This window comes from Bipolaris zeicola (genome assembly GCF_000523435.1).
Source record: "Bipolaris zeicola 26-R-13 unplaced genomic scaffold scaffold_7, whole genome shotgun sequence".
Lineage (NCBI taxonomy): Eukaryota > Fungi > Ascomycota > Dothideomycetes > Pleosporales > Pleosporaceae > Bipolaris > Bipolaris zeicola.
The window spans coordinates 301,196-316,452 of NW_006912056.1; the positions used below are offsets into that span (position 1 = coordinate 301,196).

The following is a 15,257-nucleotide window of genomic DNA, read 5'->3' on the forward strand; positions in this document are numbered from 1 at the left end:
TATAGCGTATCCAGCAACATAAGGCATTCGTAGAAAGTATTTCTCCCCTGAGAGTTTCATAATAATCATCTAAACATATCAATCGTTTTCCAATTCCTCCAACTCTTTTTGTCGTCTCTCCAATTCTAGTCTCATAGCTTCTGCTTCCCGCTTAAGTCTCTCCCTTTTTGCTGCTTTTTCTTCCTGGGACAAGGTGGAATTGGGGGATGTTCCTCCACTCGTGCGGAGCGGGACGGAGAGCGACGGGTCAATGTTGACGTCGACGTCTGTCTGAGATGGGTTCAAAATAGATGATATTGCGTTTGGACGGTGAGGCAGTGGATTTACTGGCTCTTCAGGATCCAAAGTCGCGCTGCGACTTCGTTTTCTGGGCGATGGTGCGCTGGGCTGCATGCTTGGCGTAAGGGCCACTGAATTCGAAGTTACTGATGAATTGCTGTAGTAATGCGTAAAGTCGACTGCGATTGGGCCCCTGGGTGGCTCGGGTGTGTAGTCTTCTCGAGACTCGAGTGCAGTTGATGGATCTGGGGAAACCGAGTGCTCGAATGCAGGGGTTTGAGAAGGTCTCTGTGGAGGCGAGTAGTTTGCGACTGATGAAGCGGCTTGCGAACCTGTGTCAGCGGCTGGTACGATACGCTTGCGACGCTTGATCTCCTGCTTCTTCATCGCAACAGGGCGGTGGGTTCCGTGGAGCTTGTAGTAGAGTCCTGCATGGAGGATTAGTCATCTATCGATACTGCGCATCAATGTTGATATGGCACTACCAACTTACCACAGGCATTGCAGATGATGTGTCCAGCATCATCTCGTCTCCAGAGTGGTGTGATTGTGGTTCCACAGTTCTGGCAAGCTGGGATTGCACTTGTTGACGCAGAGGCAGAAGTCGAAGAAGCGGCATCACTTCCACCCCGATTCTCACCAGGCGCAGCATTGGCTTGGGCTAGTGCAAACTTGGCTGTCTTTGATACCCGATTGTTAAATGCGGGACAGCCACTGCAGCCTTGCTGGCCCCCAGTGCCATTACACCTGCCTCCACCTGGGCATGTCCCGGCCGCCATCTGATCGGCAGCAACATAGGTTGCGACACGCGGGCTACCGGCAACGTTTCCAGCACATGTTCGGCCGCCATCGGTAGATCCTGGAGTTGGGCTTTGCTGTACCGACATACTTGGCTGAGTCTGTGTGTTGCGCTTGAGGTTCACTGGCCGCGACTGATTCCGTGCTTTCATGTACAAGCCACATGCATTGCACACTGTTTCTCCAGCAGGCGACCGGCGCCATAGTGGCGTCTGTGTTGTTTTGCAGTTACTTGTGTTCGTTAGCGACTTCCTTGCGGACCTTTTGCAACATTACGCCCACAGCCAATAGCAGATGACATGAGGCAATTGCAGAAAAAGCAGACAACATACCTGCAAACCTGCCCGGTGATGGATGCATTGGGGGTCTCATAATTCATGTTGGGTATTTGTAGCGATGCTGCCGTTGAAGGGGTTGGGGGACCGTCTGGAATGGGCACAGCATCTTCAAGAGAGTGGTATATCTCGGATCTTTGGTCATCCTGGACACTGGTATGTTGCTGCTGCTGTTGTTGTTGTTGTTGTTGCTGCTGCTCTTGCGAAGTGGCCTCTGGCCTAGGTTTTTGGTGTTCGTGAGCCTGGTTCAGTAAGCGGAGACTCTCGGCCATCTCCAATTCGTCTCTGCTGGTTTCTCTAGATAGCTGGTGCGGATGTGTAGGAGTAGGAGCAAATGAGGTGCCTCCACTTCCCGAGGGATGCGCCATGAGGCGGGAGCCTCGTCTTTGCCCGGAATGGGAAGCGTGTGGAGATGGGGGTGTGGTTGGGATGGCAGTGATGTACTGTTGCCTGATTGCACACACAGAATCGTCCGAAGCAGAAGGACGCAAGTAGTCGCTTGGGCCGACAGGTACCGGACTTTGATCTAGCGTGGACGTGATATGCTAGCCAGTGTAGTGGCAGTTGCAGGAGGCGCTAATGTGTATTTGGGTGACTATGCGGGTCTTGGGGGCGTAGGAGTACAACGGTGGTCAGGTGCAGCACAGGGAAGGTCAAGTCAACGGGCAGGCGGGCAGGTTTGAGGGCTGTGCTGTGTGCCTCGCACGGAGATATATTAGGTGGGTTCGGGATCTCCGTCGTGATGATCTAACAGAGCATGGCCACTCGGCCAGGTGCGCTGCTGGTGCGGTACCAGATGGATTTCTCAGGCGGTGAATGGCGGCTGGTGGCCAATCACGCCCTTGCTATTGTAAGCCAATGGCTGGCGCCATGACCCTCTGTGAGCACGTCCACCCTCGCCTTCAACATGGGGGCGGACACGACGGCCAGCGGAGAGCGGTCCAGCCTCGTCATCATGTACCTACACGTGCAGCCGTTTGCATCGGGAGCCAACCACCGCTCGACCACAAGTAGTTGCAGACCGGGCTGCCCAGGCATCCAGGATCCTGAACCATCAGTTGTAGCGGACAGCAACACTCGCCTTCTTCATCAGTCCTGTTCGTCTCCACCCAAGCCTTGCCAAATGGACCAACTGTCAGCGGATCGGCTTCCGGCTCGCCTACGACTAGCGATAGATAACGCGACCTTCTCCACACGCCACCAATGCATGCCAACCGTCCAATCAAGCCAAAGCAATCCCATGCATCTGCTCATGTACCTATACCCTGCTCCCTCCTTGGACAACCGACATACACAGGTATATATACACATATACATGCGGCAACATGTCTCCGCCCCATGTGCTGCGGACACCAAGCAAGCGAGCCCTCGCCAAGTACTGTGACCTTGTTTGTTTATCCTACACACTACTTATGCTACACACCCCACCAATCCAAGCAGTGACTTGCTCTCCTTCTCAAGTTGAGACTCCAGAGTAGCCACTCGTCTAATCCAAGTCGAGACCTAGATCCCCTTCAACAACTTGTTATAACAGCAGTAATTTCTCTCATTGTTCTCGCCAACCAACCACACACAACCCCTGCTTTGGATGCAGGAAAAGCATGCGACAGCATCTCCGCCTAGGCTGAAGACCTTGCGGGCGATATCTTTACGAGGACTCTTCGAGCGCCATCCTCTTCGTCGTCAATGTCAAGTTTAGACTTGCTCGGCGCCCCAGCCGGCATCGGCATCACTAAGTACGGTCAGATATGCAACGAGAAGCGTTTTCAACAATTTTCAGCATACCGCATGTTCGCCGGGGGCTCAATCGAGGGAACAAACTCCAGAGCAGCATAGGCTACACCAATGAAGCCAACAATGGTGCCAGGTATGATGCGGTACCAGCCGTCACCTACGACGACAGAGCCAATAAAGATGTAGAAGATGCCGCGGCCGAGGAACGAGAACATGAACGAGGCATATCGCGCCACTTGTTGGGGGATCTGGAACTCAAGGAGGGCGGTTCCTGCGACCGTGTCAGCAGTCGTCATCACATAGCTCCAGGCACCAACTTACCGAGACCAAAGATTATTAGGTAGACACCGAGGATGATGTGGGAGCTGAAGTACTGTCAGCGCGGGACGAGTGAACCCAGACCCTGCCAATGGCATCTTGGAGACCATCCGAGTGGAATGCACATGGGGCACACTGACAAGTCGTTGAAGGGGAATAGCTTCGCGATACCGCCAAGGACTACAAAGACGGCAACGGCGAAATTCACCATGCGACTGAAGATGCATTAGTCATCATTTCAACAAGACGGAGGCTGGAGCTTCTGGCGCGAGATGCTGCACAGCGCTGCACGGTCGTGTGCAGCTCGCAAAAGCTCCAGGTGTACTCACAAAATGTCGGAGAAGTCCATGGCCGAAGATTGGCTGGCAAGATGAGGGAACCGCACGGTGACTAGCTTTGGCTGGAGCCCGGAGACGACGGCGACAGATGGAAGATGAGATGATCGAATGTGGCTCCGTTGGGCAGCGTGGGGGGGAAAGAGACAAGAGGCTGGTGTTGCGCAACCTGGGCTTGCGACGAGACGTTGCGAGGCGAGGGCACGAAGCTGCCGCGCTAAACGTCATACCTGGTCGCCCTCCTCATTGGCTGCTGCGCCATCAAGGGGCTGCCTCTCCACCTTGGCCATGGATTCTTACGCACACTTGAAATGCCTCCTAGCAAGCCGTAAACACTTCTGTGAATATCGCCAACAAGAGAACTTCCACACTAAGTCGGCATACATGCACACATGCACTTCTCCCAATAGCGCTGCCAAGACATCAACTGCCGACTCACTGCCATGTGATCGTCCACACTCAAAAAAAGATCATCTCCGTCACCATCGTCTGTCCATAGTAAGCGACTCGTACGACCCAACAAATGCTCAGTACTTGTGTACATATGTACGAGCTGACACTGTTGATCTCCTACGGTCAACTCAAACTAGCAGTGGGGTATGGTTCCGTAGCAGCGCGAATTCACATCGACTGCGCACCCACCACTTCACAAAGTCACTGTTGTATCTCATGAACTTTATACCAGAATAGATACATCAACTTCATCCTTTGCAATACATGCTCCTTGGCATCGTTGCTGCTCTTCGCCTACCGTCGTGGATCGTGGTACCGACTCTGGCATCCCGGTTCCACTTCCTAGCCTGTTCCTGCTTACCGCCACCGATCATTTTCCTCCCTCAGTCTAAACCACGTCGTTGTTTCTTACCGCCTGTGCTAATTTTCTCGTACAAACCCTGCATGGGCACCGTCCCTCGCCACCGAAATACGGCAGTATGTAACCTCATACCCAACTCGTCGTCACTTTGTCCACGACGTCATCACGTTATTATTCCTTTCACAGAATTCTCCCAAATTCCGTCTCTGCACCCTCATACCCGGCATCTCGCCTCAATAGATAGGTCTTCTGCATTAAATCTGAGCACCTTACTAAGTACATCCTGTGGCCAGAAAAATACCTTGCACTTGCCTTCGATCTGACGTTGAGTACTAATAGTATGATCCTTTTCGGGTGTCAGCCGGAGATTTTCGCGGGTGGGCCGGCCGCATCGACCAGAATTGGGACTGCCTTCCATCTTTTCCGTTTACCCTAAACTTCCGATCGTATTTATAGTTTTTTTGCGGGGGCTTCATGGAGAAACGCTCGGCGACATGCTATCGCCCTCGTATTTTGTTCCACATGGATGGTGTTCTACAAAGGTATATAAGGTCGAGTGAGTTGGTGCTGTAGCTCTCATTCACCTCAACCAGCTCACAACACTTTCGCTACAAAACAAAACTCCTTCACAACTACCACACCCCAAACAGTCACCATGAAGTTCTCTACCTCCGTACTCTTCGCTTCCACCATGGCCCTCGCCAGCGCCTCAACAATCTTCTCGATCGTCCCTGTGAGTGGTAGCAGCCCTATCGAGATGCAAAATATCACCGCATACGATAACGGACTTGCCATCGGTCCCAAGCAAGACGCCTCTTGCGGTGTTCCCGACATCAACTTCGCCAGCTTCTTCCTGAGCAACGACACCAACAACGACGTCAACAGCCTCTACCTCTACACCGACCTCCCTCCCCGCCGGGCCTTTGTCGACCTCTCTGAGTTCGGCAACAGCCGCATCCGTTTCTACAGCGGCGTCGACCCTAAGCCCGACGAGAACTTCAAACTTGCCCAGTTCCTCGTCAAGGACGACGACTTGTTCATCGTCGACCACTCTCCCGTGGGCGTCCGCGCCCTCGGCTTCCAGGCCTGCCCCCTCCACAACGGCGAGGGCTTCAGCGTCAACGTCGACAACCCAGAGTTCCCCGCCAGCCCCTCGTGCATCAAGTTCAGCGCCAAGATCTCCTACCAGCCTGAGCCCGTCAAGTGCCTCTACAACGACATCCATTTGTAAATACAGGATTATGCAACGCAAACAATGATTTGATCACGATGGAATATGGAGGAACACACCTACGATAATTAGACAAAAATGTTACTGTAATGTCAAGTCAATAAATCGCAGTGCTCACGCACATTGCTTTCTTAACCTACACTCCCACTCTGTCGTGATTCCAATACAAACCATTAAAAAATCCTTGAATCTTTCTCTTTTTATCTAATAAACTTTCCCTAGCAAGCCACTCCCGCGTTAACCTTTACTTCATCCGCTATTCTTACCTTTTTGCAAATGCCCCCACCCGGCCGTAGGGCTTGACTCAATATCCCAGTTCCTCGCTTTGATCATCGACAAACAGGATAAGCATCTCACTGCATATCTGCCCGTGCGGTAGGTTATGAAGCTTTGTATGTGAGAGGTCAAGGCGTAACTGGGCTTGAACTTGTTTGTTTCTGTGTGATTTCGATGGATGGATTTGGAGAGTTATCTTTTTTTTAGGTAACGGGAAACAAAGTGGACTTGTTGACGGGTTGGGTCACGTGGGTTAGTGCTGGATTTGGAAGTGTTTGCGGGTTGCGGGAAGTCGTGGTGGGAAAAGGGCCGAGAGTAGTGCCGGTGGGAGGGCTCGGTGATTGTTGTGGTATTGGTGGGGCTGGTAGTGTATATCTGAAGGGCAAGGTAGCGGTGTGTATGAAAAATTTATGGTGTTCATTTGCAATTTGCGCATTGGTTATTGTAATACTACTACTTGGTTTGAATGATATCAAGGTGGACTTTTGTTTAATCTTTTTTTGAAGGAAGTGCCGGGCTCATTCCGTTTTGACCTTATTCTTGGTGTCCTCCCTCGCAGTCGCCTGTGTCATTATCAACACTGACGCAACTGATGCGATTGATCCAAAGAAAGCAACCATGGAGCTCCAGCCAGGGTTGAGCAAGGGGTAGATGATAACAGCGACGATGGCAAAGGCAAGGCCGAGGGCAAAGAATCCCCACATCAGACCATATGCTGGCGAGAACCACGACTTCTTGAACAAGGGTACAACCATGATGACATTGCCCATCACTGCCATGATACTGCTTTGGATCAGGTACCAGAAATCGGCATCTCCGATACTTCCAATTGCGTTGTCTTGCATGGAAAGCGCGAAGGCTTTGTATCCGGGGATTATTGCGACGATGATGAAGAGTAGGATCAAGGCGATGAGTGTTGCGGTTTCCTACATTGATACGTTAGGGTATTCTACACCGTAAGAAGCAGAAGACAGCTCTTACCACTTGACGTCCGATTTGCTCGTCTTGAGATGGAATTGGCGCCTCTTCGACAGCAATCAAAGGCTGGTGTAGCGGCTGTTCCAAAAAGGAGACCAATGAATGATGAGTGCCATCAGGATTCGACGATGCACTGTCCCAAAGGCTATCCAAGACCTTTATTCTAGCATCAATTCCATCAACAATCGGTGCTATATCCTCTGCATCGTCACCCTGCAAAGCGGCCATTTCATCCATAAGCCGCCGCCGCCCATCAAGAAGTTCCAGTTTTGTGCTGTGCAAAACACGCAACACGACATCTCCGCTCAGAGCACTCGAGTTCGCCTTCCATCCCAAGAAGATATCTACCATGAATTCCCAGTAAGGTATCTCGAGTGCATCTTGTAGATAGTGCAATATTTCTTCGTCGCGCCGCTGGGTAACTGTGAATCTTGGAGGCCGCTGCTTAGAGTCACCCGAGGTGATTGCGCTCTGCTCGCAAAAGTGGCCGAGATCGCCAATGTCAGCAGAGTCAGGATCTTCCTGCTTGTTCTGCATTTTGGCTATCGTCTTGCGGGCATCTTGTAGTAGCTGCTGGGCATGTTGCTTGCCAAATGAGAGCACGGCGACTTGGAAATATTCCGCGAAGCCTCGATCGAGAAATTTGGTGACATCAGCGATCTGCAGGAGCCTCAACTTGATTCTTCGGTTTCTCACGGTCTTGTATGGAGCGTAGCATCTGTCCTGTAACTGCCTAGGCACCTATGTTGTCTCTAGTAAGTTCCTCTCCGTTGACGATGCTGCTGGTGCTGAGTGTTGTACTTACACTTCTTCCGGCTTGGACTTGAGCTCTTTTTGCGAGAATCTCCAATGTGGATGTGTCTAGAAGTTGGCTCCCTTGTGCCAGGCTACCGAATATCGACTGATTTTGTGAGTAGTGGAAGGTGATGCCATGGACACCACCGTTAATGACACCAGCTTGAAACCCAGAGTTATCGCTGCCAAAATCAACCCGTGATAATATGTTTTGATTAGGGTCCTTAGGATTTTCATGCGTTACTCCAGTTTGTACTCCATTGTTGTGGGCTGAGGTCTCTATGGGCCTTCCAGGAGCAGTATTACGCCCGGTGGGAGGAATCGGAATACTACTCAGATCCGCCTCGACTCCATGTATCTCTGAATTCTCCATTATAGCAGCCATAATATCAGTCACACTCATGGTTGGTTCCGAAAGTTCGAGATGGACTACGTCGTTAAGCATTCAGAGGGGGGTATTGGGGGCGGAAAAGCAATTTTTCCGTATTTTATGAACACAATGGTAGGAATCAATGCCGAAGGAGAAGGACTCCCGAGAGACAAGAATTAGAAGGAACTCGAGGACATTTTGACCTAATCACGCTTTATTGCCTGGCCTCTTGGCAATTCAATTTGTGGCTTTTAGGAAATGTACTCAGCCACGAATGGCTGCAGTACTGCGCCTCAATGACGGAGGACATCACTGGATCATATGTGCTGTCATCGAAAAACCAAAGCAGAAGGACGAAAAGAGAACGACCCTGTAGGCCACAGGCGATAAGAAGCCTGATGTATGTACATACGTATCAAAGGAGGCAGCCAGGCAAGTGGAGTGTGGAGCAGCAGATAGTCACATGAGATCATGTTCCTAGCATGGCCCTGCCTTGTCAAATACAACAACCCAACATCACATGAATTTATTTTCTGTCATGCACGAATTCGATCAAGCCACGTCGCATGACAATGGCTGTCGCCCTACTGACGTAGGCCACATTTGATCGCGTGTATCAGCCTCGAGGCTGTCTTTTGCGGCCACCAATCAGACGCTTTGTTGATCCGCTCCAGCTACGCCATGTATGTAGACACACATATAAGCCTTGTAGCCCCCTTCCTTTCTTTCTCAATTCTCTAAAACCCTCCTTTCGCGACCGTCCGAATACTACATTGAGCTTGACGCACATCGCGGACCATCAGGCGGCTCTACCGCAGCACCCCCGCATCCGCTAAGCACCTGTTGGGTGAACCCAAGTTTCTTGTTAAGAAGCGTCTTGTTTAAGCGGCCTTATATAGGCCGCTTGAACAATCTCCGGCTACAACCAGTATGCAATGTCGAGAAAATGGCTGGATAGCGCTAGTGCTAACTACTGCCCAGTGATCATCGCATAGAGCAAGATCTGGATCTGTTCTTTGTCTCAGAAGCTTTCCAATTCAGTCCTGATGAACCATTATACGATTCGGTCTCGCTGGTGGACGGTCAGATACTTGATTATTCAGAGCGCAACAACGCGTGTTCACAAAGTGACCTGTTGGAGTGGACAAACTATTTGAGCAATGCAATATGCGGCGGTGACAAGAGTGTTGGCGTTGACGTTCCTATCCCGCCACCTCTTGGTACCCTGGACGAGAGTGTTCACCAAGGAACCTCAGGCGTCGGGTATTCAAACACGTCGAGTTGCATTGATCCCAGTTTGTTAACTCAACATGTACACGAACCTTGTTGTTCCTCTCTGTCATGGCTCGATCAATCCACCAAACAGACCTTAGCCGAAAACTCGCAATCGCAATTATCTCCACATCAAACCCGCCACTCAAAGGCGACAAACGCACGAGCACCAGCCACTCCCAACGATATGAGCATTGAAGCTTACCCGAGCCCGTCCTCATTGCCGTCTCTCGGTCGACTCACCCCTAAAGTAGCAAGCCCACCGGATACAACTCAGATTGGGTTAAACATACCAGACGGCAAAATTGCAATCGAGCCCGCAGGGATGAGCTTCATATGTAAGACTTGTACAAAGTCTTTTCCCAACAAGCTCCGCTATGATCGACATGCCAATATGCACAGCTGCAAGGCACCTTCCAGATGCGAACAATGCGGACAGTCAATAAAGCATCTAAAAGACCTTAAACGTCACCTGGGCTCCAACAATGCACTGCCTTCGTGTCCTGCACTCAAGAATGACTCCCCCCGGGCGAGTAGCTTCATGTGCTTTTGCAGCTCCAAGACCTATACTCGAAAAGACTCTCTTGTACGCCACTTACGAACGTCCAAGGCAGGGAACCATCGTTGTAGGACCTGCAATAAGAACCCTTGTGCTTGCTCATAAAATACCACAAATCTGGTCACCAATATGACCTACTTATAAATTACCACAAATTCGGTCACCAAAATGACCTGCTCAAAGATATTTGCGACTGCGAGTCGAAGCGAATCTGTATTGTGGAATGACAGATCGCACTCCTCATCATTGGCGGAGTTCTAATCATAATCAGGACACTTCTGTCATCGAACAGATCATGGACATGTCAGCATGATCATGGCTTAATAAATCCTCTATTATCAGAGGTGCGCAAAGGTATTCTGGGGTATTGAAGACCATGGAAGGGCCTCTTCTCGAAGAACATCAGGACTTGGTTGCCTCACGGCGCCTTTTGCTGCTCAAATACGCACTTGTCTTACCATCTACTAAAATTAAGATGGCATTGATGTGGGCACGGAGTCGTTTACCGTTCCCATCTGAGAGAAGAGGTAAAAGAGACAACCTGAAGTGGGGATATCGGAGCGTTTATGAATGTTTCCTTTTTCTTTTCCTGGTTCCATTTACCTACACTCATTTTGCTTTAGTTCCTCTGGGTTGGCATGTGTGGGCTATCTCCCACCGAATTCGCCTCTTTGGCATTTACCCTCTGGCTTTTGTTTCTTTTCCTTTTTCTGGTTCATCTCAGTTTTATTTTCCTGGCCGTTTCATTATTTTTCAGTTCAGGCACCGAGGGTCGAAGCTGTCGACTCGTGTGTATGCTCTGCCCGTTCTTTGGTAGACATTTTAGCAAACGGATTGGGCTTTCCTTTTCGTGGCCGCCGCCAAGGAGTCAGTTGATTGCATATGGTTGCGCCTGACAGATATGGCGCGGCCAGGGAATTTCCATTCATTGGGAACGTCATACAGGTTCGAGCGAGGTACTCTTACGAAAGAGAAGCATCGGCAAAGCTTGGTAGATTGAGGAGGGGCCTGGAGGTATTCGAAACACGAGTCTAGCAGCTGCAGTATGCTTTCGAAGCAGAGGACCAGCCGGCCTACAATAGCCCAGAAGGTAAAGACACTGTAAAAGGAAGCGCAGCGGCGCTCGAGAAGAATATCAGGAGGCCGTACCAATGTCAAAATCAAGCAGCCGTGGTACGCTTGCTAAACGGAGAAGCCGCGGGCAGTAGCTCGAGCGAGGGACTCCGGGGAAAGAGAAGCCGCGGACTTGTCTTAGTTTCAAATACTATTGATTATGAGTTGATGAGTTTTGTGATGCATGACGAAACTTGGTCATAGTGTGAAGATCAGAGCCAGAACAATCATCTTTAGATTCGGCCGACATCTAAAGAGTTGAAGTATTACTCATGAAGAACCATAAAAGCCGCCGCTATACCGATCTTCATTGCTTCTCCCCAAGCCTTTTCTCCCTTTGCGATCTCCGTTTCACTCTCTGCCTCTCCGCTTTCTTCACCCGCGCCTTTTCAATCCTTTCCAACTCCTTCTCCAGCGCGGATTGGCCTTCATTCATCAGCACCGATTGACACTCTGAACTTGCATCTGGCCATCCACTTCCAGCCATCGCTGCAAAACTAGGTCTGCCACGGAAACGGCGACGCTGCAGAGCTATCTTCTCATTGCACTTGTCTTGATTGACAAGAGAAGGAAACTCTTCTTCTGTGTTGTGGAGTTTGAACAGAACAGGCTTCTTTGGTATCTTCATGACAAATATATGCCTGCCGTTGTGCCAGAAAGTGTCGAGACAATTTCCGCTTTGTCGCATGCGGTTCTTCGAGCGACTGGCGTAGACGGCGCAATTCCCATGATATTCGTCCAGGAATACGTGTGCCTCCAGTGATACCCCGATTTCTACTGATGGAAGACCGAAGGGAGGTTCACTTAGCGAGTAGACATCTGCAAAGCTTTCATTCCGGAGAAAACCAGTGATATTCCAATGGCTGTGTGGTATTGAGTCGGTTGATAAGAACCGATCGAGTTGTCCGGTTCCGTTGGTTAAGGTTCCATCTTTCCATGTGAACCGTATGAATGCACCAGCTGGCTCTTTGTTCATGTCCTCAATAATCCCCGATTTAGATTCCCAGGTATTGACACTCTGAGCTGCTTTTGTATGGTGTTTTCCATGTGGAGCAATAGGCGTATCCTCAAAGTCGTGGGTATAGTGATCATGGCATCTTGCTCGCCTCGGTACTGAATCTGTCTCTTGACGTCGTAGCACATAACCTGGACATAAAGACATTTCTATTGTCTGGGAACGCAGGAATGTAGCTGGTAGCCATGGTGGAGGCTTTGCAGAATGATACGCAACACCGTTCGAGTTTTGTCTTCTCCTGTTGAGATGAGTCTGTTTTGGCACTGTACTTTTCAAACATGGCTTCCAGGATTTGCTCTTTCCGGCTGCGCGTCTCCAGTTCTTGAGTGATGATCGGCGGTGAGCCATACGCCACTCCACCTTGGTGTCGATTTGGAGCGAAGACAAGGTTTGCTCGAGCTTATCGACAATCTCCAGTATAGTATCATCCCTCATCAGAACCTTTGCAGCTCTGAAAGGCTCCTTTTCCACCTTGTTTCTGTGACGTGGCTTGGGGTGCGGTCGTTTCTCCTGCGGCGCCTGTTGTTGCCTTTGATAGCTTCCCGGGTTTGGCTCTACCAATCTCTTCCAGATCTTGCATTCAACTGGATCGTCGATAGTATCAAAATCCCAGAAAAACTCAGTATTATCTGCCGGATAAATGAACAAAATTGCGAATACTCGACGCGCAGAAAAGAACGAGTTGCCTCGCAAGTAATAGAAATATTCTGCACATTTCCTGCAATTCGCATATCCCCTCAAGACGGAATTCATAGTATTCGCGCTTGATTCAATGGCTTTGTAGTCGAAGTCTTCTATCGCGCGGCGTGTATCCATAAAGCCCTCCAAAGCGGTCTCCCATTCTAGCCCTGGAGATGGAATTGACAAGAGTGGATCTTCCCATAATACATCCAGTGGAAGTGATTCTTCATCTACCCTAAAGTCAATCTCGGTGGATATCATACCCATCGTCTCCCTGTGTTTCCATGGTCTCGACCCCCAACGCTCTCTTGTCTGGGCATCGGATCGAGGTGCGGAAAAGCTGCTCCGCGAATGAGAGGTGTGCGGCTGTGCTGCAAACGACATAGCTAATATAGTGAGGTTTGAAGCATGTAGTATCTCATTGATAGTGGTTTGTAGGTCATAAAGCAAGCATCGAAAGGCTCTTGTGAAGTTGAACTGTGACCGGAAGATTTGAACAAGGCTGAGAAGTGGCTCAGCTCAATCCAGTGGCCTGACTTCTCATCCAATCGCTACGCCCTACCCATGTCGGTTGGACCATGATAATGAGGCTGGATCGGACATGGCAAACGCCAAAACATCCTCCTTCATATCTCTTTCAAGCGTATGGCAGGGTGTCATGGGCTCGATAAAGTGGGGACCACGCCGTGATTCGATTGGCTGATATTTGCGGCCACCAACCAGCATGCCCGAGCTGTATACCTCTGGTCTCTCATGCAAATCACAGCACCCATCCACCTGGGCCTAGTGTTGTCAAGTGGAATGTAAGATTGCGGCCACCATTCATGATTTGAGAATGCCGTTAAAATACCCCCTAGCTCCAGAAGTGGGCGCTTTCGTCCGCGCTATGGCCGTTACTTCACGACAGAAGCGATGCGGCCTCCAATCAAGATTTCATACATTGCGGCCCTCAACAGTATCCAGTCCTCATCTAAACGAAGACTGCGGCCGCGAATCAAACTCGCCATGAGCGTAGTTTGCGGCCCTCAATATCAACCACAGGATATGAAGATGAGAACTATATAGATGGGATGAGACATACGGACTCAATTCAAGCAGCAAATAAACCAAGCTACATCATACATTTGAAGCCCATATTCAAAAGTTTGAGCAATTTAACTCTCGCTCACAATCTATTTCCTCGCCATGCAGAACCACCAAACCAAACACATGCCTCCTACAGCGGGTTCATCTCGTCTGAAATCGGATGCCCAAACTAGTAGCGACGCCAATAGAACAAACAGCGGGAACAAGGATTCTGGTGAGAAAGTTGCGCCGGTTCGTACATGCATCAAAGGCATGGATGCTATGATGACTGATATGAAAACAGCGGAATAACCAGGAATCAAAAGAAACAAACGTGAAAGAAGGAAAGACAGCATGGCACATGGAGCGATGGCTGAACGAGACAACTAAGGAGTCAACATGGAGTGTACATGGGCGCTTCTGAGTTTTATATAGATATGTGGGAAACGGATTGGGCGTTTATGGCCGGGTATCTGCGGGCAAGAAAGACGTAGAAGAAATGGGGAGTTGAATAGCTGCGAGATCAGTTAGAAAATATGAACTATCGTGATACCTGGTACGATAAATGAGCTCTACATGTCTTCACTTCGATATAAATCGTCTATGGCATACTTTCCGCCTATTACAGAAAAAATGGGTACACCAACCTAGGTCCAAACTTCATTTCTCAACTCACCACATCCCTTCCATGCATCACCTCCAAGACTCGCAGATTTATATGTGCCTACCCAAACCGCCATTTCACACGATACTAAAACAGCAAGACCTTCTCCTAACCAACCTTCTCCGACCACCATCATCCTCACAAGCCCCAAAAACTCTGGTTCACAGAACATCAGTCCCAAACACCTCCCCACCACACATCCACGCACCCAAAACCCCTCAACGCGATATACATACCCAAACCCTCCTCCATCTTCCATCTTCCATCCCCCATCCTCCCCTTCCCCCCCCTCTCCACCAAACGCCCATCCACCCTAGCGCCAAGCCCCCCATGCACCTCCAAACCACACACACACACACACACACACACACAAAACCTTCCTATCCCGGCCACCCATCGAAACCAGTCCATCGTCGATTCCTCAGCCCGCCCCCCTCCCCGCGCCAACCCTTTCCCTTCCGAGCCAAAGAAAGAAAGAAAAAAAAAGGGGCGCCTCTCCCGCTTATTTTACGAATGTGTGTAACGTAGGGAGTTACTGGGGTATGTGTGGGTTTTCTCGCTAATCGAGCGATTGAGAGGTTGAGAGGGTAATGGGGGGGGGATTATGTCATTTTTTGCGCATGGT

The 15,257-nt window shown here is 50.1% G+C and overlaps 9 protein-coding genes across 9 annotated transcripts; 4 read left to right on the forward strand and 5 right to left on the reverse strand.

Annotated features, from left to right (window-relative positions):
- Window positions 1–78: 78 nt before the first annotated feature.
- On the reverse strand, window positions 79–1,780 carry COCCADRAFT_83536 (uncharacterized protein; the record flags this gene model as incomplete). Its single annotated transcript, XM_007709357.1, has 3 exons — window positions 79–707; window positions 773–1,308; window positions 1,410–1,780. 3 exons carry the CDS (start codon window positions 1,778–1,780, stop codon window positions 79–81), a joined length of 1,536 nt encoding a protein of 511 aa, XP_007707547.1.
- A 1,327-nt stretch (window positions 1,781–3,107) lies between these two features.
- Window positions 3,108–3,813, reverse strand: COCCADRAFT_22381 (uncharacterized protein; the record flags this gene model as incomplete). Its single annotated transcript, XM_007709283.1, has 5 exons — window positions 3,108–3,144; window positions 3,198–3,417; window positions 3,468–3,511; window positions 3,605–3,679; window positions 3,794–3,813. The coding sequence occupies 5 exons, from the start codon at window positions 3,811–3,813 to the stop codon at window positions 3,108–3,110; spliced, it is 396 nt and encodes a 131-aa protein (XP_007707473.1).
- Window positions 3,814–5,268: 1,455 nt separating this feature from the next.
- COCCADRAFT_1068 (uncharacterized protein) lies at window positions 5,269–5,844 on the forward strand (the record flags this gene model as incomplete). Its single annotated transcript, XM_007709258.1, has 1 exon — window positions 5,269–5,844. One exon carries the CDS (start codon window positions 5,269–5,271, stop codon window positions 5,842–5,844), a length of 576 nt encoding a protein of 191 aa, XP_007707448.1.
- Window positions 5,845–6,323: 479 nt separating this feature from the next.
- Window positions 6,324–6,539, reverse strand: COCCADRAFT_83593 (uncharacterized protein; the record flags this gene model as incomplete). Its single annotated transcript, XM_007709358.1, has 1 exon — window positions 6,324–6,539. A coding segment is annotated over one exon (216 nt), but the record flags the coding sequence as incomplete, so codon positions are not given.
- Window positions 6,540–6,638: 99 nt separating this feature from the next.
- Window positions 6,639–8,296, reverse strand: COCCADRAFT_22383 (uncharacterized protein; the record flags this gene model as incomplete). The annotated part of the gene is made up of 3 exons (XM_007709284.1): window positions 6,639–7,046; window positions 7,102–7,839; window positions 7,904–8,296. The coding sequence occupies 3 exons, from the start codon at window positions 8,294–8,296 to the stop codon at window positions 6,639–6,641; spliced, it is 1,539 nt and encodes a 512-aa protein (XP_007707474.1).
- A 539-nt stretch (window positions 8,297–8,835) lies between these two features.
- Window positions 8,836–10,199, forward strand: COCCADRAFT_32726 (uncharacterized protein; the record flags this gene model as incomplete). Its single annotated transcript, XM_007709305.1, has 2 exons — window positions 8,836–8,855; window positions 9,245–10,199. 2 exons carry the CDS (start codon window positions 8,836–8,838, stop codon window positions 10,197–10,199), a joined length of 975 nt encoding a protein of 324 aa, XP_007707495.1.
- Window positions 10,200–10,732: 533 nt separating this feature from the next.
- COCCADRAFT_32727 (uncharacterized protein) lies at window positions 10,733–11,199 on the forward strand (the record flags this gene model as incomplete). The annotated part of the gene is made up of 3 exons (XM_007709306.1): window positions 10,733–10,884; window positions 10,994–11,108; window positions 11,152–11,199. The coding sequence occupies 3 exons, from the start codon at window positions 10,733–10,735 to the stop codon at window positions 11,197–11,199; spliced, it is 315 nt and encodes a 104-aa protein (XP_007707496.1).
- A 315-nt stretch (window positions 11,200–11,514) lies between these two features.
- Window positions 11,515–13,287, reverse strand: COCCADRAFT_83631 (uncharacterized protein; the record flags this gene model as incomplete). Its single annotated transcript, XM_007709359.1, has 1 exon — window positions 11,515–13,287. The coding sequence occupies one exon, from the start codon at window positions 13,285–13,287 to the stop codon at window positions 11,515–11,517; it is 1,773 nt and encodes a 590-aa protein (XP_007707549.1).
- Window positions 13,288–14,088: 801 nt separating this feature from the next.
- Window positions 14,089–14,392, forward strand: COCCADRAFT_83483 (uncharacterized protein; the record flags this gene model as incomplete). The annotated part of the gene is made up of 2 exons (XM_007709360.1): window positions 14,089–14,220; window positions 14,273–14,392. 2 exons carry the CDS (start codon window positions 14,089–14,091, stop codon window positions 14,390–14,392), a joined length of 252 nt encoding a protein of 83 aa, XP_007707550.1.
- Between the last annotated feature and the right edge of the window lie 865 nt (window positions 14,393–15,257).